At 48.5% G+C, this 25,086-nt stretch overlaps 2 protein-coding genes across 3 annotated transcripts in view; one reads left to right on the top strand and one right to left on the bottom strand.

Annotated features, from left to right (window-relative positions):
- The window catches only part of CSF1R (colony stimulating factor 1 receptor), a 30,443-nt gene extending 26,995 nt beyond the window's left edge, over positions 1-3,448 (top strand). Inside the window, exons 17-21 of the mRNA XM_032395228.1 lie at positions 489-611; positions 692-803; positions 1,326-1,425; positions 2,312-2,420; positions 2,517-3,448. Coding sequence (XP_032251119.1) covers positions 489-611; positions 692-803; positions 1,326-1,425; positions 2,312-2,420; positions 2,517-2,648 — 576 coding nt within the window. The 3' untranslated portion in view covers positions 2,649-3,448. The remainder of the gene's footprint in view (positions 1-488; positions 612-691; positions 804-1,325; positions 1,426-2,311; positions 2,421-2,516) is intronic.
- A 140-nt stretch (positions 3,449-3,588) lies between these two features.
- Positions 3,589-25,086, bottom strand: part of HMGXB3 (HMG-box containing 3) — a 44,785-nt gene continuing 23,287 nt past the window's right edge. For both annotated transcript variants that reach the window (XM_032395226.1, XM_032395227.1), the window contains 11 exons: positions 24,462-24,560; positions 22,699-22,848; positions 19,579-19,880; positions 18,941-19,068; positions 14,561-14,692; positions 13,465-13,649; positions 9,790-10,009; positions 8,799-8,932; positions 7,823-7,939; positions 5,963-6,172; positions 3,589-4,993 (listed from right to left, as the gene is read on the bottom strand). In XM_032395226.1, the coding sequence (XP_032251117.1) occupies positions 4,526-4,993; positions 5,963-6,172; positions 7,823-7,939; positions 8,799-8,932; positions 9,790-10,009; positions 13,465-13,649; positions 14,561-14,692; positions 18,941-19,068; positions 19,579-19,880; positions 22,699-22,848; positions 24,462-24,560 (2,145 nt within the window). In that variant the 3' untranslated portion in view covers positions 3,589-4,525. The remainder of the gene's footprint in view (positions 4,994-5,962; positions 6,173-7,822; positions 7,940-8,798; positions 8,933-9,789; positions 10,010-13,464; positions 13,650-14,560; positions 14,693-18,940; positions 19,069-19,578; positions 19,881-22,698; positions 22,849-24,461; positions 24,561-25,086) is intronic.

Below are 25,086 nucleotides of genomic sequence, written 5' to 3'. Positions count from 1 at the left end.
TTGCAATTCTCTGAGCCTCGGTTTCTATACCTGGAAAAATGGGCACAATCACAGGGTTGTCTTAAGGGCAAAACAGGGTAATAATGTGGGCAGATGCTTAGAGAAGAGCCTGGCACAGGAGGGCCCTGGAGGTAGCAGCTGCTGTTACTAGTACCCGGGGGACGGGGCGCAGAGGCTGTTCCCAGCACCAGGGCTCATTGCTCCTTGCCCAAGCGGACTGCCCGAGCTCTAAGGCAGCAGCCGCTGCTCAGGGCCAGAGGGCCACAGTGATGGTGCTTTTTAAATACTGAACCGTCTGACCACATTGAATTTCCTCAGACCTGGGTCTTGGTAGAAGGTAGGGACAGGAGCCAGAACAGAGGACCAAAACGGATGCCCACTCCCTCAATGAGGAGCCCAAGGCCTTCTGGGGCTCTGGCTGCTCCCCCTGCACCTCAGGCTCAAGTTGGGGAGGGGTTGAGACTAACTCCGCAAGCCCTTCCCTTCAGTGCATCCACCGGGACGTGGCAGCACGAAACGTCCTGCTGACCAGTGGGCGTGTGGCCAAGATCGGGGACTTTGGGCTGGCCAGGGACATCATGAATGACTCCAACTACATTGTCAAAGGCAATGTGAGTACTGGGGAGGGTAGGCCAGGCTGGGGAGGGGGCAGTGAGCCAGGGTCCGAGGTGACTGGGGTCTGCTGTGCCAGGCCCGCCTGCCCGTGAAGTGGATGGCTCCAGAGAGCATCTTCGACTGTGTCTACACGGTTCAGAGCGACGTCTGGTCCTACGGCATCCTGCTCTGGGAAATCTTCTCACTCGGTAAGCCGCTGGCCCAGGGCAGGCTTGGCCTGGGGCTGACTCGTGTTCGGTTACCATGGTGTCCTATACCTCGTGGAGGATGCCAGTCAAGGATACTTGGTGCCCAGGGCACAGCAAAGGCTGCTGGGAGTGAAAACCAAGCAGTGCACCTCCTGCATGGGCTGGGCGGACGCTCCACGCCACCGGGCATTCCGTCCAGGCTCTTCCCTTGTGTGCCTGCCCGAGCGGTTGCTGCTTCCTGGAATGGTTTTCTCTCATACTGTGTGTATCCCGCTTCCGGAGCTCTAGGCACAGGGACTTGGGCTAAGCCCTTCAACGAGCTCCTCTAACCTTTTATTCCAAAGCCTGTGCCGGAATTCTCTGTGGGGTGTGATGAGGCCTGGGTGAAGGCTCCCAGTTCCACCGAAGCCTACGCCCTTTGTAACTCTTCACACCCCAGCCTCGCCACGATGTAATGTGGGTGTGGCGGCAGGTGAAGGTGAGCACTGAGCATGGTCTCCTACATGATCTTGGCCTTTGCAGGGCTGAACCCCTACCCTGGCATCCTGGTGAACAGCAAGTTCTATAAACTGGTGAAGGATGGATACCAAATGGCCCAGCCTGCATTTGCCCCAAAGAACATGTAAGTGAAGGACCCCAGGGAGGAAAGAGGACACCCCAGGCTTTGGTTGAAGGGGACGGAAGTGTGTGTGTGGTCCCAGTCTCCCTGCCCAGTGTTCCAGAACCAGGCTTTATCTCCCCCACAGTGGGCCAAACCAAGCCCTTTTCCGAGTGAGTTCAGGGTTTCCACTGGTTTCCCAGGTAGCTTAGAGGATGTGCTCAAAGGACTCCTAACTGGGACTGGTCCTAACTCAAATGATAGGTTTTTGTCAGACTCTCGTACCACGACCTCAAGGAAGGCTCCTGCCATCTCTTCCGTCCTGGCACTCTGTGGTGTGGGCCAGCCAGCCACGGCAGCCTCTCGGCCGCCTCACGACAGCCGGCCCACCGCGAGCCGCCGACTCCCTCCCCTCACCACGGCCTCTGCGCGGGCCAGCGGGCCATGCATTCACCCACCGCACCTTTCCCCGCCACTCTCAACACGGCCGCTCCCGGTGCCCAGCCAGGCCCTCGCGGCCTGCCGGCCCACCAGCCCCACAGCCCTGCAGCCCCCCTGCCCTGTTAGTCTCTTGCTATAGTCAGCCGCTTGCTCATCTCAGCCCACCTGGCAAACCGACCTGCAGGCAGCAAGGGCGCCCCTTCTTGGTTCTAGGAGCTTGGGCGAGAGCATCTCTGAACTTTTTCTCCTTTCAGCTGTCAAATGGGCGTGATGGAAATACCTTCCAAGGGCTACTGGGGAGATTAAGTAAGACAAGCATGTCAAGGACTTAGCACAGGTCTCGTGTCAGGCTCACTTCTCACTAGGCTTCAGGCCCTCTGCTGGGCAAGACTGAGGGGCTGTGTGTGCATGTGCACAGGGGAATGGGTCACGGTCCCCAGGCCCACAGGCAGCTTCTGTTCTGTCTCAGATACAGCATCATGCAGGCCTGCTGGGCCCTGGAGCCCACCCGCAGACCCACCTTCCAGCAGATTTGCTCCCTCCTCCAGGAGCAGGCCCAAGTGCACAGGAGAGAGCCGGTGAGTGGGGCCAGCCTCGGGGTGGGTGGCTGGCTCCAGCAGGCCGGGCGGGGCCTGAGCCATCAGGACCGACCACGCCCGGCCTCTCACCCTCAGGACTACACCAACTTGCCAAGCAGCGGCAGCAGCAGTGAGCCAGAGGAGAGCTCCAGCGAGCACCTGGCCTGCTGTGAGCAAGGGGATATTGCCCAGCCCCTGCTGCAGCCCAACAACTACCAGTTCTGCTGAGGAGACGGCCAGGAAGCTCCGCTTTCCCCTTCCTCCAAGCTTCAACTCCACCGTGGATGGGGCACCACGGGGAGAACCTACAGACTCTGCCCTTGGTCATTTCACTCAACAGCCCGGCCCAGCTCTGAAACTCAGGGATGTGAGACCCACGGGAGTTTGGGGAGGACCCCGCTTCCGCGGCCTGGGCCATCACTGCCAGTCAGGGGCTAGGGCTGAGCCCCCCACCCACTGTTCTCAATGCTATGGCCTCATGTTCGCTATGCCAACTGGGAGAACCCCAGCTCACTCTCTTAACCTTGTTCCCACTTCCAGGCACCCCTTTCCCTACTCCCCGTTACCTCGTTGGAAATGGACCGGTTTTGTGCCTACCAAGTGCCCCAATATTGAGACCAAGCTCCTTGGGCCTTGGCAGAGTAAAAGGACCCCCTCTGTAGCCGAGTGAAATGGCAAGAGCAAACAGGTGCTCAGACACTGTGCCTGGCTCAGGGACCTCAGAGCAGGGTGGCCCCTTTCTAGGAATGAACTGTACCTCCTACTCCCCACCCTCTGGCCTTCTCTCTACAGCCCCACCCACCCTACAGCCCCACCCACCCTGGATCTGGTCGCTACAATGAGCCAGGTGGCAGCTACAAGTTCGGGGTTCTGCCCAGTCCCCTGTCATTCTGAGTTGGAAGGCAGGGGGCCTGTGTGGCTGGCCACACCAAGCAAGCAGCATGCACTCCACCAAGCTGACCCCCCGTAACTAACAGTCGCCCTGCGGGATGTCTCGGTCATTAAACTAACAGCATTAACACAGCTGGCCTCCGATTCTCTGTGCCACTCGGGGGCCTGCGGATTCCCTGGGGCCTCTTCCATCCTCCTTCATGCTGAGTAAACAACTCAGCATCTCGGGTGCTCAACCACACTGTGCCCCACACAATGAGCATGGAATTGACTCTTGCTTCACCAAAACAGATAATTTAATAAATTTTATTCTTGGTGGGGGAAGAAGGAGGGGAAAAAAGCCACCTACTCCACTCCTCTCAATAAATTAAATAACACACGGCCAATTCCCGTGCCCTAAGCAAACCTTAGGCACTTGAGCCAGTCCCGCTGTTTCCTTATGGCCCAGTCTGCTTCCCCTTCACAGAAGGGAGTTTTTCCTACTGCTGCCAGGTTATGTCATGCCAACGGGCCACATCCCCTCTGTGGTGAGGGTCCAGGGCCCAGAAAGGATGTAAGGTGCAGCAGCAGTGGCCAGGGAAAGGAGGAAGGGGATCCTCTTCCTCAAAGCTCAGGGCAGAGAAGACAGTCCTGGAAGAAAGCTGTGGCTGTTTCTCCCTCCTCAGCTTCCCCCAAATTTGGGTGCAGGAAGAGTAGGAGGGAAATGCATCCCTCCTCTGGGAAAATCAAGAGCCCAAAGGGACCCCTAGAGCTAATGAGGCCCCTAAGGCCCCAAGTCAAAGGCAACAGGCTAAGGAAGTCGTGTGGCTACAGGGGCTGGAAAGAGTGTTCCCCAGGGGTGGGAAGAGATACCTCAGCAGCCTTCCCACCTAGCGCCGGACTCTGCCTTCGCCTACCCCAGGACCTCCACCCTGACCCGCAGGAGGCCCCAGGGAAGCCACCAGCTACCGTCCCCTTTGCTGAACATTCTATGTCCCCCAAGTGCTCTCTCAGGGCCAGTAAGGAGTGTCCTGGTGCTTCTCCTAACCCCCAGAAGGTTGAGAACCACGGACCCGGGGCCCCACCATGCTCAGGAAATGGAAGCTCTTTGGTCAGTCCCAGCATCAGAGGCCTCCCCAAAGGTGAACGCTCCCGCCGGTCCCCTGGATGGATCTGCCTCGGGCAAGGGCCTCACTATGGCTTGAGATGGTGCAGTCCCTGTGCAAGAGCCTGGCTTAGACTGTCACTGCAGCCACCTCCTCTTCCTCACCCTCCTCCTCTGCCTCTGTCTTGATCTGAGCTACCCCGAGGCGGTAGAGGGTGTCTCGGATGACCACCTCGCCAGGCTGGCAGCTCTGCACAATGTCATGGATCTGCCGGTTGACTATTTCACGGCTGGTGAGGAAGTCCATGAGGCGGTTGTAGAGGTAATAGTGGGTGGCATTGTCAAAGGCAATGGGCTGCTGGCGGACACTGTTTGGTTTGCTGTCTGCAATGGAGGCCAGGATGGTTGCGTAGGGCGCCAACTCAGGGCACAGGGCTGAAGAGTGGTGCCCAGTACTGGGGTCACCAGGACTGGGCTGTGTGTCTACATGGACGATGTGACGTGTGGCAGTCTTGGTGACTGGGTGCTGGACAGAGTGCTCAGCCTCCATCATGTCCACAGTATAATGCTGGTCCAAGAGTTCTGGGCAGGATACACTCTAGAGGAGAGATAAGAAACCACTCTGACATGAGGGAATGACTAAGGTAGAAGCTGTGGGGTGGGTGAGAGTGAAGGAGGGGCGTGTCAGTCAGCCCCATTTAAACCCTCACGTCACCACATATGCTCACATCTCCTGGGGCAAGTCCCCTCTCCTCGTGAAGACGGGGACAGTCACAGTGGCCACCTCCCAGAACAGATGCTGGATCGCCTGAGCTGCTACTGCTCATTACCATGCCTGGGCAATTCTGGCCGGGGCTGCAGGGGAGTGGGGAGCGGAGCTCTCGCTGCGGCTCAGCTGCCTTTTGGCGGTGCCGGGCACAAGCTCACAGAGCCAGTGAGTCCAGCGAATAAGGAAAAGGTTGAGTGATGACAATGACGCCTCCTTCTTCCTGTTGCCAGGCCTAACATTTCTTCCCAGCAAAGGGCACATGTGTCTGGTAGGAATCACAGTCTGGTACAAAGCACCAAAATACAGAGACAAGGGCTCTGCCCCTTACCTGCTGTGCGACACTGGCTAAGTCCACGTCCCCTCTCTGGACCTTACTTTACCTTTTACTAAAAGGAGAGGATTGGATACAGTGGTGTTTTCTAAGCCTCTGTGCCTCTAGATCACAACAGGTATGCCAGGCAGTACGTTCAGGGTCAGACCCAAGATCTGACGGTCCGGGCTTTGGTACACCAGTGTGCAGCAATTTCATAGGCTTTTCTGGAAGGCGACCCCTGTGACTCCAAAATACCTGTGTTTGGGACACCCTGGGCACTCCTAAGTGACATGCTGGGGCCTTACACACACAGGGCTTGATCAGTAAACATTTGTGGAGGAAATGCTGGCGCACAGCATCAAGACAAAATATTAGTGGAGACAAAGGATGCTGGAGATGGTTCCCAGAAGGCCTTCCCAAACAACCAGGAGGAGGGACGTGGTCAGTTTGTGGGACTGTTTCCAGTTCCTCAGAAGGGAACTCACCACAGGTGGCTCTGCGGGGCTAGAGAAACAGCCCTGGTTCCTCCCCCACATCTGGTTGGTCAGCTCTGGGTAGCAGAGGTCAGCACACAGGGCCACTGGTGTGGCCATGTCTACCACGTAGACAGGTGGCCAATGGCGGGAAGAGACAAGCAGATCCACATGATCGCGGGCACTCTCGCCCCGCACAAGATACTTGGAGCCACAGATCACCTGAGCAGGGAGATGGAGGGCACAGCAGAGGGTTAAGAAGCCAATCAGCAGACAGAGTTGAGTCTTCTTCCCATAAAGATGAATAATCAGGTTTCATGACTAAAGCCATGGCCATCCTGCCAGAGACCATCACATTCTGCTTCCTATTTCTGTCCCTAAATGAAGTCGCCAGTTCATCCCTGACTTCCTGAGAGAATATAGCTGGGGGCATCTGGTCTTCAATTGAGGCTGAGAGGCCCCCAAGGGCATCTATTCCAAACCCCACCCTCCACACTGCCCTACCAAGCACCCTCCAGTCCAGGGGCTCCAACCCCCAGCCACACAGCACTGGCAGCCCACAGCTGGTTAGAGATGGAGGTTCCTGGGCCCTACCCCACACCCAAGGAATTAGCTTCTGGGGGTGGGGTCTGAGCATCTGTATTTTGAGCAGCTCCCCACCAGACCCGGACAGGCTGCCCAGATGGGAACCTCAATGTAGACTAGTAAACACCTCCACTGACAGTGCCCCCCAGGTGCCACTTTGTTGCTGGGGAGGGGGAGCTCTGTGTTTAGAGGGGGATCCTGCATCTGTCTCCATCTCCCTACCTTCACCCCCACCAGTCTTAGCTATCACCTCCTAGTAATACTGCTTGCCCATCACAGCCCGGAGGCTCTGTAACTCTTATGGCCCCACGTGGTCAAGTGCTTCTCACGAGATGGTCCCCAGTCACATGAACACAGTCCTCTGAGCAGGCTCTGTTCTGCCAGAGGAAAGGCATCCAGTCTGTCCCTCAAACACAGCTTTGGTTGAAGAAGCTGATAATTGGATTCTCTTTTGACAGCCAGTTGCCATGCCCCTCATGCACCTGAGTGAACTCTGCTAGCAATCCCTCCCCCATTCAGTACCTGTTCAGGGGGTTTTCGACCCCAGTATCTTCCTGGGCCTGCTTTGTCATATAGTGCACAACCTTCCCAGAGCTATCCCAGTGCCTGCCCTGTCTGCACTCTACAGATGTGAAGCATGCTCTCCTTAAGCCAAAATCAGAACTACATCCTCCCCAATTCCCACTGAGAACTGTCCACCAGGCCCCTTACCACCCTCAGAGGGAAACCCAGACTGCTACTGTGGCCTACAAAGCTCTGCATGATCTGGTCTCTGCTCACCCCTCCAACCTTCCTCTTTTGGGCTCACCAGGCTTCCCCACTCAAGACTTAGTGGTCACCCTTCCCTCTGCTGGAACATTCTTTCCATAACTCATCACTGGGCTCTCAGCCTTCTCTGGCTGCCCCAGACAGCAGGTCCCTCTCTGTTGCCTTCTATCTCAAGGCTTTGTCTAGTTCCTTCAAAGCTAGCGCCCTAAGCCACGGTGGCTCTATTTTCCCTCTAAAATGAGGTCAACTAGAAAAGAATGAATCTTCACTGCTCACCTCTGTACCCTCAACAGCTGACACAGGGCCAGGATGTGAAAGGGTGCTTAATACTCATTGGTGATGACCCAGGCTCCCTTCCTAGTCCAAAGGGTGGCATCTGACCCATAAGGACCTACTCCACAGGCCACCCAGTGACCTAAGTGCCAATTCCCACAGAATGAGCTGGATCAGCCAGATTATCTGTATGGGCAACCTGACATGGACAAATTCACCCCAAGCTACTCCTTATTATCCCCTTACCTGATGGGGGCACACCTTATAGATTTTACCCCCTGTGAGATGAGGTGGGGGCTGTCTAGCTCTGGTTCCATTCTGTACAGATTCATAGAGGGCCAACAAGGAGAAGCAGAGCTGTTCCTGGAGGACAAGATTAAAAACAAAGCAGTAAATGCTAAGAAACCAGGCCTGGTGTGCAGCACCAAATGCTCACTTCAACACCCAAAGAGAAAGAATAAACTATCAAGGCCAGACTGTGCCTTGGAGCCTCACTAGCTTAATGTCCTCTAGGTACAGATGGGGATTCTGAGGCCCTGAAAGGACCAGGTCCCAGAGATAGCCAGCCACAGTGATCAAGGTGCCAGACTTCTGAGGCCTGGTGGGGGGGGGGGGGGGGGGTCTTCCTACTTTTCACAGGGCAGGGGATGCTTCAAAGATAAGCTAATATTTGATCTGAACTTAAAAGAGGCATGAAATTTTCGATAGGATGTTAGTATGAAGAAAAGTAAATAATGTAAATCACACACACACACACACACACCACCACCACCACCACCCCCCCCCCCCCCCCCCCCGCCCCGCCCGGATGTAACGACACTCCTTCTCTAAGGGCCTGGAGAGGTGATAACCACACACTGCAAAGTGCCTTCCTTCCTTACAACAACCTCATCGGGTCAGTATTTTGGTTATTTCCACTTTGTAAACCAGGAAAATGAGGCTGAGAAATGAAAGGTAGCTTAGCAAGGTCACGCCCAGTCAGTGGGAGAGCCAGGATTCCTGACCCCTGAGTCCGGACCCACTACCTTCACCAGAAGAACTGACTGGAGGGAAAGGCCTCGCATACCTATCGTGACCTGGCTGTGGACGATCTCCCAGGCCCCCGACTGCTAGCACCTTGTGTCCAACACAGGCACTTGTCACAGGTGGCTCATCTCGCCCAGAAAGCAGACACCAGCCTGCTCCCTAAGTCCCTATCTGCACTGCTGCCCCCGCCACTCACCTTGGAGTCTTCTGTCCCAAAGGGGATGCCACACTGTCTCAGCAGGTGCCGCAGTTCCTCCTCACTGTACGAGCCAATCTCCTCGAGCTTGCAGGTGCCCTCGTGGAGTAGCCTCACCAGGGCACTGCCATGGCCTGCAAGAGATGACCCTGCTGAAGGGAGGGCACTGCCACCAGGCAACAGAGGTCACGGGGAGTCCGTGTGTGAGGGTGAGAACCAGGGGACGAGGCCTAAGTCCAGCAAGCAGTGCAAGCAGGCTCTGCCCCGAGCACTGCCCTATGTGCTGAGGGAGGTGGACTCGAGGCAGGTCTTATAACTTCTGCAGATACATGAAGTCTCTCAGAACTGGCTTTCTGCCCCTGACTGTCTAGGGGAGAGATCCAGCAGAACCCCCTTGCAAAGAACCTCAAAATGAGTAAGGTTTTAATCTTTTAAGGTTTTTCAGAACCAAGATCTCAGAGGTTTACCACAAGGGCAGCAACACGAGGAGGAGTAGGTCTCATTTCAAAAACGCTCTCTTTACACTGTGCTCCTGAACCTGCCTAACCACAGTGAACTATGTGGGGGCCTTAAAAAAGAAAACCAATTTCTGGGCCTTGAAACAGCAAGAATGAGGTAGGACCTCAGCATCTAATGTTAGGAAGCACTGTCTGAGAACCAGTGGATCACAACACATTAAATACTTATAAAATCATCTCAGTGGGTCATATCCAGAATTTTGAAAATGAAATAAAACAAAATATATTCCACTCGGTAAGGAAAGGTATTGTTTTGTGAAAGTTGGCTGGCAGCTTTTCAAAACTCTACACCTTGACTTTAACCTCTAGGGCATTTTGTCACACCGTGTCATTATCCTTCTAGAAAGAGCCCTCTCCGTGAGCCTGCCCCTGCCCCCGCCCCGCTCTGCCACTCATACTGGCTGGCCATGGAAATGTTCCCAACTCTGGCCTGGGCCCTTCCCTGACCCAAGTCAGCCACCAGGTGGTCTTACCAGGTACTGGCTGCACATCCAGGTTTTTGTCCTTCTCAGTGTTGACGACCACAGCTCCTCTCATGAGTGGTGGGAAGAAGGGGGCAATAACAGAAGCATCAAACTTGGTGATAGGGATGCTGGAAGGGAAGGCCACCTGCTCAATCACCTCTGTCTCCATCGTGGCCCAAAAGTCCTCCACGTTTACCTCACTAGGGCCCAAGAACTCAGGCCAGGTGAACTAAAAGGTCAGGATAAAAAAGATCAAACTGTAGGAGCCACAGAGTATTAGCAACACAAGAGCCCACCTTCTTGATCCACTCGGGACAACAAAGTGGGGGGCGGTATCAGACAGCCATGCACCGCCAGGGTGCCCGCCCCCAATTCTGACATCTTAGTACCCGACGGCCTTTTGGCCACATTCCTCTCCCCCATACTTCAGCTCGCCCCAATACCTAAACAGCGCTCAGTCCCTTCTGCATCTGCCTCTGGTCAAGTCCTTTCCCGGACCTGCCAGGAAAGCGGAGCTACCACTGAATACCTGTTACACGTCGGACACTGCTTAACTACTGCACAAGTCTGGGGGGCTGGGGCGAGACTACCACAGGCAGGGGCAGAGTTAGAACTCGAACTAAAGTCTAGTCCCAAAGGCCAAGCCGTGCTCCCCACCACGTGTGACGCTAGTATGCACTGTGAGTACACAGCACAACCCTCCCGCCACGCTTCCCAGCTACTGAGCCCGCCCTCCCCACAAAACACGGGGACAAGGAATGCCAACCGCGTGTGCTGCTGGGCACACCGACTGATGTGGTGACGGTCATCAGGCTAGGGGGTCCTCCTCTATACGGTCCCTGAGGGGAGAGGCCACCAGACAGTCTCCTCCTGGACAACTGCCAATGTGAGTTTTGTTAAAAGTAACTTCTTGTTTCCTCTCACTGACGTCAGAATACCCTCTACCTGCTTCTCCGCCCATGCACACCACGCTGCACACACAAAAGGGAGAAAATAAAGTAGGCCCTGGTCTCTAGAAAGATATACCTAGTACTGTAGAAGAGAAGAGACATGCATACCGAGAGTGAAGGGAATTCTACTCCATTCTGTGAGAAAGAGCCTTGATCGGACAAGGCAGATGCCAGGTAGGACTAGGAGACATGAGCTTTTGCAGGAGGGTGGGCATCTGTTTACTTCTGGAAACCAAATGGTCTCTGCAGCTAGACGTCTTTTTAAAAAAAAAAAACTTGGGCTCAGAGTCCCAGGAGTTGCTAGTGAGCATGGCAGTGCTTATGAGCTCAGATTCTGGAGTCAGAGAGACCAAGGTCAAGCCCCAGCTCTACCCCTCCTGACTGGGTAAGCGTGAACAAAACCCCTGGGCTTCAGTCCCTTCATCTACAAAAATCTCACAGGGATGGGGTAAGACGTCAGTCAAGCACCGAGCCCATCGTAAGAACTTGGCATATGTAGTAACATGCTCAATGAATTCTAGCTGGGTCACTAGTAATACTGCCATTAGGGATGCCTGGGTGGCTCAGTCGGTTAAGCGTCTGCCTTCAACTCAGGTCATGATCCCAGAGTCCTGGGATGGAGCTCCGTGTCGGGCTCTCTGCTCAGTGGGGAGTTTGCTTCTCCCTCTCCCTTTGCCTCCCTCTGCCTGCCACTCTGCCTGCTTGTGCTGTCAAATAAATAAAATCTTAAAAAATAAAAAACCCCTGCCATTAGATTACCATTAGACAAGCAGATCTGAATGAGGGTAGAAATAGCCTCCTGGTGAGATAACAACACAAAACCAAAATTTTTTATTGGTCATTTTACCTACAAAGAATACTTAGAAGACTCCAGAAAGCATTATGCTTACTTTCATAGATCTTGTTATGCACCACCATCCTTCAAATGGGCTATGTGATCAAAATGTATATATATATTTTTTTAATTGGGAAGAAAAGGAGGAATATGCATTAAATCCCTAAGAGGCTCAGCTGGCCATGCCAAAATGCATCTTTTTGCAGAGAAAATCCAAGCTTTTCTCTAGAGGGCCCGCACCACCCCCGGTGGTGAGCAGGTGAGCTGCAGGTCCAGTGCCTAAAGAGACACTTGATGTTTCAGTCCTTTCTCAGTCACTGTGCTGGAGCTGAGGGGTGGAAAGCTCACTGACCCCAGCCCCACCCCCCTGCTACTACTGGCATACTCACAGGGCACTCCATGCCTATGCATGCAGACCAGACCTCTCAGCATGATCATGGGAGAGAGTGCAGCAATCTATGTGATTTTTTAAAAACAATGTGTACCAGGTCAAGAAAGATTCCTATTTTCTCAGTTTACTAAGAGTTTTATCATAAAAGGGTGTTGAATGATAATGAAAGCCCTTTTTACATCTATTGAAATAATCATATGGGTTTTTTTCCTTTAAACTGTATAGGAGCAAATTACATTAGTATATTTTCTAATGCTGAAACAATCTTGCTTTCCTGGGATAAGCTTGTCATGGTGGGTTACTTCCTTCACTGTTAGATATGACTGGCCATTATCTTATTCAGCACAGTGGCATCTATATTCATGAGTACAATCAGCTCCAATTTGTTCTCTTATATTAAATGTCTGGCTTTATTTTCAAGGTTATCTGGCCTTATCCAATGAGGTAGGGAAATACATCTGGTTTTGCCATTCTTTTATGATCAGAATCATATATTTCTTGGCTGTTAGAATTAATGTATGAAGCCATCTGAATTTGGTATTATCTTTATGTGAACACTTTTTAGTTAAGAACCAAGTCACAGATCAGGTCACTCTTCCTCAAAACCTGCCCACGGCTCTCCATCTCACTCGGTGTTAAGTCCTCCCAGTGGCCTCCCGCAGCCACTTGCACCTCACACGTCCTACCACTCTTGCCACTGCTCACGTGCTCCAGCCACACTGGCCTCCTTACTGTTCCTTAACCAAGCACAGTAAGCCCACCTGAGACCCTGTTTTGCTGCTCTTGCTGCCTAGAATACTCCTCCCCTGAAAGCTACATGCACGTCAGATCTCTTCTCAAATGCCTCCATGTCAGAGAGGCCTCCCCCTGACTACCCTCTAGAAAACAGGAATCCCCCTCTCCACCATGCTGTTCTCTCCTTTCCTGCTTTACTATTACTATGCTACTTTTAATTACTACATACCGCCTATACAATAGACATTAATATAACATATGCAATTATTAATAATGTTTGTTTCTGGGGCGCCTGGGTGGCTCAGTCGTTAAGCGTCTACCTTCAGCTCAGGTCATGATCCCAGGGTCCTGGGATCGAGCCCCACATCGGGCTCCCTGCTCAGCAGGGAGTCTGCTTCTCCTTCTCCCCCTGCTTGTGTTCCCTCTCTCACTGTGTCTATCAAATAAATAAATAAATAAATAAATAAAATCTTTAAAAAAATAATAATGTTTGCTTCCTGTCTTCCCAAACCAGAATTCAAGCCCCATGAACATAGAAACTTTATAGGTTTTTTACCGCCCTGTCCCAAGTGTCTAAAAAGTGCACCTGCTTCATGTTTAATAAATTCATTGAAAAATAACAAATGCCTCTATTTCCATCCAGCCTTCCTTAGATGAAAAAGCCACTCGGCTCTCCCAGGCAGGACAGGAGCCATCTGCTCCTGGGACAGCACGCAGGAAGGTGGCTGCCAGAAGTGTGAGGACGGTTCTAAAGGTGGCCAGGAGGCACTTACTTCCACACTCTTCAGTGCCAACACGTTTTCTTCATTCCTCTGGGCCATTTCCACTTTGGGAGCCACACCACAGATGCCACAGATCATGTCATTGTAGTCTCGGACAGTGAGGCACTCGAAAGCCCAATAGCCATTGCACAGCAGCTCCTGCAGCTGGCTCAGCTCCTCAGAGGTCAGAGTCTTCTCTGCAAGGAGAGCAAGAGCTCTGAGAAGGTCACAAAAAAGACCCCGCGGCCACTGGGGATGAGCCAGTGGCCAGCAAGAAAAGCGACTTTGCAAGACTGCTGCCCTAAGGACACCCAAGAACACTTACCACCCCGAGGGTCAAGCACCCTGGCCTTCGAGGGCTCGGGTGGCAACCCCAAAGGGCAATTCTGGAGTTATTAAAACTGCCTTGTGCTAGCACCTACTAGGCACCAGACCATATGCTGACAGCTTCAAATACATTATTTCATTTAACTCTCACGTCTTTATGAAACCGAAGCTAGTCTCATCCCCATTTTACAACTGGAGAAACTGAGACACAGAGGATAACTGGCTCAAAAATCACGCTGCCACTAACTGGCAGAGCCAAGACTCAAACACAGGCTTCTGTGACCTTAGAACCTTTGTCTTATTCCATCTGACCTCACAGCAGGCAAGGTGCAAGGGAACTGAAGTCTACAGGGATAGGAAGGGAAAAGCATCAAAAGAAAGAAGGAAAGCAAGGAGAAAAAGAATTTCTAATATTAAGGAGGGTGATCCCCATCTTCAAGTCTCAATACGAGCCTTGGGGCTGGTAGCAGACCTCCAGAAGCTGTGTATTCAGAATGAGTCCAATTAACATGCAGCGAGGCCACCTCTACCTATCATCAAAGGATCAACTTCTAAAGAGTCAGCTTAACCTTGTGCTGAAGGTCCCTGGATGGATGGAAAGACTCACGCTTTTGGCATTTGTAAAATTAAAAAAGAGGAGTGCATCAGGGAAGTCAAGAATGTCTCTTTTTCAAACTATCAGATTCTTCTCTAAGATGATTTTTTCAACCAAAGCCCATCGCTGAAAATTCCCAGGGAACGCAGGACTAGACTATGGGAAAGGGAAGAAGCCAACCTGTACCTGTCTGCTCCTGCACCGACTTCAGAACAGTGCTGATGGACACTCTGGGGTCCTCTCCCAGCTTGATCTGGTTCCGGATTGCAAAAAGCAAGTCCAGGCTCACTAGTAGCTTGTTCCCCACATTAAAGAGACCTGCAAAGTTAAAAAGAGGCAACAGAGAAACTCACTGTAAAACATCCACAATGGAAAAAATTAGAAACAAATTAAGTATCCAGCAACAGGGGAATAGTTAATTATGGTACATTCCTAAAATAGAAAATTATACCTCATTAAAAAGAGTAACACAGACCTAAATGCTCCGGCGTGGAGCTGTCCATAATACACTGTTAAATGAAAAAAGCAAGCAATGAAATCCGTACAGGAATTTTTAATTAAAACAAACAAAAAACCCAAAAGCCTCCGTACCGCCCAGCTCAGCACTCATGACCACCAGGGCCCACTCTTCCTCTACTTCTCAACAACTGCATCGTGGGTAAAGGCCAGGAGCACCCTCTAGTCCAGGGATGTGTAGGAGATGTAACAAAAGCAACAAAATCAGCCACCCCTAACCAAATCCCGAGATAAAAGACTTGGAGGGATTTAAATGCAGTCAATTTAAGACGAAAAAAAGAGGGCAATTTTATATTTGCACAAATTCGCACAAAATCGAGTTCTAGAATATGTGCTCCCATGAAAGAAGAGTATAGAGGAATGGGGAAGGCCTTTCTGAGCATGATACCAAATGCTGAAACCAACAAAGGAGATGATTAAGTATGATTACATAAAAATTAAAATAAAAACAAAAGACAAACAAACCCTCCTCCCCACAAAAAAACAGAAAAATACCTTTGTGTCCAGGAAAAAAAAAATCACAAAGTAAAAGACAATGGATAAACTAGGGAAGAACTCGGTCAACATTCCAATGAAGAATGGAAATGTTCACAAAACTCACAGAAGATATTAAAAAAAAAACAACATAAAATCCTCCTGGTAATCAAAGAAATGCAAATTAAGAAATAATACACTAGTTTTCACCTACCAAACTGGCAAACTTTTAAAAAATTATAATATTGATCTACAAAAAGTTCCTTAAGCTGGTAAGTGAGTTTAGCATGGTCACTGGATAAAAATGGGTTTTGTCTACCCAATCATGTTTCTACACTAACACTGAACATTAGAAACTGAACCACATTATTTACCATGGAACAAAACGAAATAACTTAGGTATAAATCTAACAAAATATGTGCAGGATCTATATGCTGAAAACTACAAAACACTGATGAAAGAAATAAAGGAAACCCTAATAAAATGGAAAGATGGACAGGTTTAGGGATTAGAAGACTCAGTATTTCTAAGCATGTCAAGCTTTCACAAATTGGTCTATATAGATTCAACGTAATCCCAATTAAAATTCTAACAGGATTCTGCAGATACTGAGAAGCTGATTTTAAAATTTATATGGAAATGGAAAGGAACTAAAAGAGCCAAAACAATTCAGGAAGAACAAGGTTGGAGGAGTGAGACACTAACTGACTTAAAGACCTACTATCCAGGCTGTAGTAATCAAGACCAGTGTGGTATTGGCAAAAGAAAAGACAACATAAACCAATGGGACAGCGTAGACCACACGTATATGATCGGCTGTTTTTCAACAAAGGAGCCAAAGCAATTCAATGGAGAAGAGACTACCTTTCAACAAATGGTGGTACAACTGGATGTCCATATGCAAAAGAAGAAAAGAAAGAACTCAATCTGGGCCTCCCACTTTATATAATAATGAATTCAAAATGAATCACAGACCTAAATATAAGCCATAAAATCATAAAACTAGAAAAAAATAGAAAAAATATTTATGATCTTCACCTAGACAGAGACACCTTAGACCATCAAAAGCATAATCCCTAGAAGAAACAACTGATGAAGTGGTCTTTGTCCTAAGAACTTCTACTCTGTGGAAGATTCCACTTAGAGAATGAAGAGTCAAGCCAGAGCCCATAAGAAAACATCTGTAAATCACTTATCTGACAAAAGACTTATGGATCCAGAATATATAAAGAATTCTCAAAAAAAAAAAAAAAATTCTCAAAATTCAACAGTAAGAAAACAATCCAATTCAACAGGCCAAAGATGGAATAGATATTTCACCAAAGATGACACATGGGTGGCTAATAAACCCATGAAATGATGCCCAATATCATCAGTCACCGAGGAAATACAAATCAGAACCACAATGAGGTACCACTTCATAAAACCATCAGAATGGCTAAGAAAAACAAGAACGAAAAAAATAAACAGTACCAAGTGCTCACAAATGGAGCAAAACAGAACTCTCACTCGCTGTTGGAGATACTGCAAAATGGTACAAACATTTACCTAACAGTCTGGCAATTCCTTTAAAAATAAATAAATAAATAAATAAACCTACACTTAGCATATAGCCCAGCAATTTGACTCCTCAGTATTCACCCAAGAGAAATGAAAATTTGTGTTCACACAAAAGCCTGTATGTGAATGTTTACAGCAGCTCTATTCTTAATAGGTGTCAAAACCTGCTAACAACACGTATGTCGTTCAACAAGTGAACAGATAAGCAAATTGTGGTACTCCACACAATGGGAAACTACTCAACATGAAGAAGGAACTATTGATACATGCAACAATATGGATGACTTGACTTTTTCTTTTTTTTTTTTAGAGAGAAAGAGAGTGCACATGAGTGGGAGGAGGCGCAGAGAGAGGGGCAGAATGCCAAGCAGACTACATGCTGAACCCGGAGCCTGACATGGGGCTTGATCCCAGAACCCTGAGATCATGACCTGAGCCAAAACCAAGAGTCAGACGCTCAATGGACTGAGCCACCGAGGTGCTCCCAATATGGATGACTTTCAAAGGCATGACGTTTAATGGAAGAAGCCAGACTCACTTAAAATGCTACAAACAGGGGCGCCTGGGTGGCTCAGTTAAGTGTCTGCCTTCGGCTCAGGTCATGATCCCAGGGTCCTGGGATCAAGCCCCGCATCGGGCTCCCTGCTCAGCGGGAAGCCTGCTTCTCCCTTTCCCAATCCCCTACTTGTGTTTTCCCTCTCTTGCTGTCTCTGTCAAATAAATAAATAAAATCTTAAAAAAAAAAAAATGCTACAAACACTGTGTATCAACTATACTTAAATTAAAAAAAAAACCCTCATTTTTAAAAATGATTTTGTAAAAATGCTACATACTGTGACATGAGTGACATTCCGGAAAGATGGAGCTATAGGAATGAAGAACATTATCAAATGGTTGCTAGAGGCTAGGGGTGTGGGGTGGGTTTGATTACAAGGGCACAGTACAGGAGAAAGGTTTTGGGCAATGAACTGTTCTATTGATTGCGGTGGCAGTTAAACATCTCGGTGCATTTGTCAGAACTCACGTAACTGTCAAACAACAAAGTAAATTTTGCTGTATGTAAACTTAAAAGTAAAGGTAAAATTAAAAAAAATATATTAATCCTAGGTACTACTGGCCTAGACAGACTGCAGGGAAATGGCGTTCTCATTAACTATTGGCAAGACCATAAAATAGGACAATTCCAATTGGGCAATATAAGACATTAAGAGCATGAATTCAAAACAAGGCACCATAAGGTTCTGAAGACAAAGAGAGTAACAGATACTCTTTAATCTTCAGCACTCAATTCTACACGTGAAATTCAAGATCCAAATTCTGACACTGTTGGCACATGGTGAATGCTCTGTAGTGTTTGGCGTTGATGAATGTTTAGGGGGGATGGGTGAACACGCAGCAATTCCGTGTGGAGCACGTGCCCAAAGGAAATAATTAAGGCCTGCACACCATGAGTTAATTACAAGGAGGATTCTAAAATGGAGTCCCATGCACCCCTTAAAAATGGTCATGTATTTCTCCACTTGCTGGCACAGGAAGATGCCCATGATACACTGCTAAACTTAAAAGGAATATTCCAAAATAACACCCAGCACAATCCCACTTCTGTCGAAAGAAAAACTATAAACCCATAAACTTCCTACAGCCTTATATTCTGTATGGATAAAAACACATCTGAAAGATTAAAGAGCAGAATGCTAAGTGTTTATCTCATGGCAGCACAATTACTACAGGTTTCAGTTTCTTCTTTATACTTGTCAGCATGTTCCATTTCTTCCACAATGAGGATTTGTTATTTAGCAATGAACTTTGTTTAAAGATCCCAGATATGAGAGTCCTAACACTTGATAGATAAACATCATCTTCTGGGGCTAAGACATCCAGAAGGAAAAACTGCCCCTTTCTCAGAAGCCCCATCTGAGAGAAAGCCCAGTGCTCAAAGGAGCAAGGTCTAACCCCCAGAGGCTGTGCCCAAGCCTGCTTTGGGGCCCTCCGAGGGAAGAAAGGCTGACACGCACCTGTATGGATGTCCATGAAGCTGTGCAGGGCCAGACAATGAGGGTTCAGGCACATCTTCACTTGGGCAGTCACCACCTGCAGCCGGCTGGCTGTCAGCAGCCAGCACTCCTGGGGCCCAGCCAGGGAGCTAGTACCAAAACATCACCAACAGAAAAACAGAAGGGAAATCAACTTAATGCAGTCCCAGGGCTCAGTGATCAATGGCAAAATTCTCAAGACTAATGCAGTAGGCAAATGAAGGTGCTGGGGCTCGCGTTCCAAGGTTTTCTAGGTGGGTATTCCCACTCTGTTGGAATGAGGTCTGTGGAATCACCCCTGAAGTTAATGTAACTCTTAATTTATTACCCAATTTAACCAATCCCCCTGAACTCCCAAATCCAAGCATTATGCTGGGCAGTCCAGATGTAAATAAAATCCTAACTTGGTGACAATAACTTTCAGGCATTTTTCATTAAAAATAATAGACGATTACGAATTATTATTATTTTACTTTAGCAGTTCAAAAGCAAAGGAAACCTAAGAGAAGCAGAGAATAACACCTTCAAAGGCTATAGCTTTATAGCTGTCTGAAAGGGGCAATATGGGCCAAGGAAGACAGGGCAGCTGGGGACGGGGTAAATCTCAAAGGGGTGCTTACTTTTGTCCCCCTTTGAATAATGGGCTGCTACAGAGTAGGCACTGCGTGGACGGAGACTCATAATAATTCGACCAAGAGGTCTGCTCGATGGTGACTGTCTCTTCACTCACGTTGGACAGAATGAGTCGAGAGCTGTTGAGTTCGTGAATCAGGGCGAAAACCTCGGCCAGCTCTGACTCGTTCTCAGGAATCTGCAGGACTTTGCGCAGCAGCTGCAGCGTGGACTGGCGCTGGATCTCTCTCTGGGCCAGGCTCAGCGGCTCTGTGGCACTCAGCACATCTGGGAGAGGTGAGTTGACCTCCTGGGAAGAGAGCGGACTGAAGGATCAGCCAGCACCCAGGGTACCACCAGCCTCGGGCTAAAACACGGAGAGGCTGCAAGTGACAGAGGGATGGGCCCAGCCATGGTACAGTGGGGGGAAACCTAGGCTTTGAACCAGCTCAGTTAGTAACTCGTTGTGTGACTCAACGCAGGTGCTTTCTCTCTCTGGTGCTAGGTTCTCTCTCAGTGAAACGAGAGGATGACACACACTGCTTGGTAATAGTTTCAAGAGTCAGCTTCCATTCACCAGGGATGGGATTTGGAGAATAACACACCCAGGTCTCAATTTTGGACATGCCATGTAACAACTATACATGTGTGAACCAAAGCGATTTAGTTATCTTTCTGAGCCTCAGTTTCCTCACCTATGAAATAAAGGATGAAAATACTAGTGATCTCCTAGAGTTGTTGTACAGAGTCAATAAAATATTGCAAGTAAAGCACTTAGCACAGTACTGGGGATGCAATGAAAGCTCTATCAATGGTAGTTTTGATATGTAAACAACGATCTGTACTGCTTCAAGTATTTCTCTTTAACACTTTTATCTTCTGGGTACAAGGGAACTACATTAGACACCAGTCAGAGGCTTTCAGGAACAAGGTTCTGAAACGCTCATTAAAAACAGATCCTTTACAATCCCTGTACAAATGCAGCAGGAATCCCTCCCTCCCTCATGCTCCCAGAGTCCATTCTTTTACTGCAGAATTCACTGACTCACAGTTGGTCAGACTATTCCCCCATCTCTGGTGAGGATAAGGTCCCTGCTTATTTACAGATTCCCAATACCAGCATAAGGGCACACAAAAATGCTAATTCATATTTGCTGGACATATTACATGTTGCTTTGCAGAAGTTAACTGCTAAATAACAAAAAGGAACTTTCTAGTAACTCTGCACACCTACAACAACTCTTGGTCTCATTATCTGTAAGTTTGGCTACCTATCTTTCTCCCCCACTAGACTGTGAGCGCCTCAAGGGAAGGGACCATATCCTATTTATCTTTGTATCTCCAAAGACCTGACCTATGGTAGGCATTCAATGTATGCTTGCTGAAAGAATGAATGAATGGCTGCAGAGAGCTGACTGACACTAGGATTTGCCCTCGTAGATAGTGTGTTCCCAGTCATGACTATGCTGAACCATGGACTGGAAGAAGAGTTGACAGGAATACTATATCCTTTTGCTCTGAGCCACAGATGAAAGATGGAAAGGAACGAAGACCATTCCTGCCCAGAGAGGTTATAGTCTTAATTACAGCCAAGGACAAGCGGCACAGAAAACATATGGCCACCAGGGGGCCCCAAAGAGCACCACACACAAAGGTCCCCAGGGTCTCTGACCAGTGTTTCAGTTTATGAAAAACAGTAATTACATTTTATTTCTCTAAAATTTAGGAAGTTAAAGGTGACAGAATGTCAGAAGATAAGTGTCCCGTGGGTAGGCAGCTATCAGCCAAAGACAGAAGAATATAAATATAAATTTCAAAGACTAGGATTTGAAATCAATTGGCTAGAAGTCCCCAGACCATTCCTGTCTGACGTGGAAAATTAGGTCACTTCATTATCCTAAATCTAGGGACCAACATCCATTTCCATACTGCAAACCACACCAACAGCTACAATCAAATAGGAGAAAGGAATGTTCAGAGCCTCTATCTATACGGAACTCAATTCCATTCTATAATCACTGATCAACACATTGATTATGCACACTCCAGGGTCAGATGGTATGGCAAAATAGATACACCTGCCCTAAAAGAGACTGTGGTGTCACCGGGAGTCAAGACAGAATGTTGTCAAATCATGGGCCTCAATGTGACCCTACGGCCTAAAAAACAAATTGCCCGGTTTAGCATTAAAGATCTTCCACAGTACGGCCCCAATGTGCCTTTTGTACCTTATTTTCTGTATTCCTCCCTACATATCCTCTTTTAGGTGACTGGAACACCCTCCCCAGCTCTTTGCTTTTGCCATTGCTTATCCTTGAGTATGGAATGCCTTCCCCTTCCATCCAAATCCTGCCCACCTTGCAAAGTCCAGCTTAGACCTGGAGTGGCCAGGCTCCACCTCGGATCCTGACCTATTCTGGATGCCATCCTCTTTTCCCCCAAAGGCAGATCAGGGAGATCTGTCTTCTTACCCTCATCCTAGTCATTCCATCTGCTGCCTCAGGTGCTGTATCTTTCTGCTCGCTTAAAGAAATTCACAGGACCTCTAAAGATACCCATTTTTCCTGGTTCTGATAAATAAAAAACAAGTCCTAAGGAGCCAAGTGGAATGTGTTTTACTATCCAAATAGCTTGGTCCAACTTCAGAGAGATTTGCCAAGACTGCTAGAAGTAAAGCTTTGTGTTGAGCCAAAAGCTCTGCAAGGAAACTGAGAAGCAGTGATCTAATCTACAAAGTCTGAGGGTTGGCATTCTCCACATACCACGACACTATTTACAGGTCCTCCACCAGGTCTCAGATCTAAAATAATGTAACCCCCCTTCCATCCCTCTCTTCTTCAGAATTCTCTTTAAAGCCTGTGTTCCCATTCACCTTGGGGAATGAACTCTTGGTCCACTGGGCTAGAAGGTTTTCAGAGATTAAGGTACCTAGCCAACCTTCTCAACTTAACAAAGAAGACAAGGAAGCCCAGAGAGAAGAAGGCTAGGTTAAGAACTTAACAACTGGTTACAGTTCTGATGTTCTAACCACTATCATGTACTAAGAAATCATTTTCTATTTCTACTAAAACAGGTGCACCAACAGAGCTCACAAAAGGTGACGGGATGTGTTTAGGGAAGGAACTCACGAGAGCCTTGGTGGTTTTCTCAGTTCGGTCTTTGGCAAGGTTAAAACCACAACTGGGACAAATCCGTGGTTTATGCCTGTTGGTGTAGACGTAGTTACAAGAGGGATTCTTGCACTTTCCCCTGCCTCTTGAAGTAGCCAGGCCCAAATCCTAAAAAAGTAAGACCAATATTTAATTCCACAAAAGTTACACCTGGGCAGAGTAAAAAACCAGGATGACCAGCTATCAGTCAAAGGTGAGAGTGACAACTGCAAAAGTACATGCAGACTAACTTCCAAAAAGCCTTGGAACAAGATCCTTTTTCTGCGGTTATCCCCTTTCAAAGTACTACAGCCTGTGTAATTTTGGCAAGTCCCTCCTCCCCATCTGTGAAACGAGTGGACTCTTAAGGGTCAGAAATTCAAATGCCTTCAGGGTCCAGGCCACCAGCAGAGTGAAGCAGGCCTTTTCTAACAGAGTGCTGGATACTGTGGTGAACTAGAGAGTCCATGCCCTGCATGAAGACAACCGTGACCTCTGCACTACCCTGGGCTCCTACGCCATCTAGGCTCCTACGACATCTGGGCTCCTACGACATCTGGGCTCCTACGACAAGCTGCTATCTAATCAGCCAAAGAGAAAGGTCCTGAAAGTTCCCCCAGATGGTAACCCTAGTGCCTCCTGTAGCCAAAGGGACAGGGAAGTAAAGGTACAGACGGCATGGAGAAGGCAATAGTAATTAGGTCTCTGGGGAAAGAAAACTGAGCAGGTATCCAGGATAAAGGAGATATTCTCCTTAAGGATCAGGCCAGAGTATGCACTAATCCACCATACTGTGCTGTCTTGTTACTACGAAATCCCCAGCAAAGGGCCTGGCCAGGGCAGGTGCTCAGGAAATATTTTTTGAATGAATGAATGGTTCTGCACCTGTCTGCCTTTATCTGGTAAAAATTTTCAAAAATCCAGCTGCTCTCTCAAAATCTGTGTATCTTACTCAGCTCTGCCAGAGAACCTGCCAAAAGGTACCTGGCTAACTGGTACCTTAAGGATCAACAAAATTAGAGAATATTAAGAGCAAGAAAAGCCCCAACATGATATCCAAAATGATGCAGCACTTTATAGATGGTGAAAACTAAGGACCAGAGAAGCAAAGAGCCTTGCCCAAGGTCATGTGGCATGCTGGCGGCAGAGCCAGAACCACTTCTGGACTAAGTCCTTCGAGTGTTTATTCTACTGTTCCATGTGGCTTACCCTGCTAAAGGATGACCCCAGAGTCACACATTTGTTTACTGGGATAACACATGTAGTGTTAAAAATAAAAGGTGGGTGGGAAGGGAAAACCTTGGTAGGAAATGCCAAGCAAAACAAAGTTGTTTTACCAAAGCACTTCTCAAATGCTTTGAGATACCAGTACTGAATGTGACTGTGTTAAGGAGGATAAATACAATTTTCTCAAGCTTATCTGTGGAAAACACTTCTGAGGATAAAAGGTCCAAAGACTGTTGAATGCTAAAGCTGGACTAGATTCTCATCTCCAATTACTCTCCAAGAAATATCCAGGTCTCAGCTGGCCTGCACTCTATAGATCTCGTCTGGGAAAAACCCAGCTGATTCACCCAGCAGCTATCATTGGTATCAGTGATGGCCTCTTCAGGACCAATGATCTATCCCTGACCCTACTATCACTCCGAACTACTACTCCCCACCTCCCTCAGACTTCTACTCACCCTCCGCCAGAAAACCAAAACCACTTCCATGTCAGCCCATCACCTGGCTACACTTACCAGCGTTACAGTGCAGCTGTACTTGTATGGAGGAAACATATCTGGCTTGACCTCTACAACTTTCACCTGAGATGTCCTACTGGCCGGACCGTTTGAGAGCTGTGGATCAGAACAAGTGATTTAGTTTATCTAAGGGTTTAGATAGTTTATCTAATTGAGGTTTATCTAAAACCTCAAACTGTTGAGGTCCTATGTCCTGAAACAGCTTGAGGAGATAGTTTCCCAAGAGAATGTGTAGAGCTATGCTCCATGTGAGCCTTCTAGGATGCTAGCCAGCATCACCAGCCCACCAAAGGTTGAGTATCACTTCCAAGTCCAGGGCTGCCACACTCTCTGTGCAGCTTCTAACACTGCATGTTAGAAACACTGTGAATCAGATGGACAACTAATACCAAGTGAGAAAAGCTCATGATGGTTATACATGCAAATATGTGGTTGAATAATGTTGGCACAGAAGGAAGTCTGAGAGACTGTTCACTAAAATGTCACAGGGTGAGAGGAAGATCATGACTGTTTTCCCTTTTACCACCATCTATGAAATTTTCCAATGTTTGGGGCACCTGGGTGGCTCAGTTGGTTAAGCAGCTGCCCTCAGCCTGATTTTCCTATTTCAATTTGGTCTAAC

This window comes from Phoca vitulina, unplaced genomic scaffold (assembly GCF_004348235.1).
Source record: "Phoca vitulina isolate PV1807 unplaced genomic scaffold, GSC_HSeal_1.0 scaffold83, whole genome shotgun sequence".
NCBI lineage: Eukaryota > Metazoa > Chordata > Mammalia > Carnivora > Phocidae > Phoca > Phoca vitulina.
Note: the sequence above shows the minus strand (reverse complement) of the source record. Positions and strands in the feature narration are given on the sequence as shown.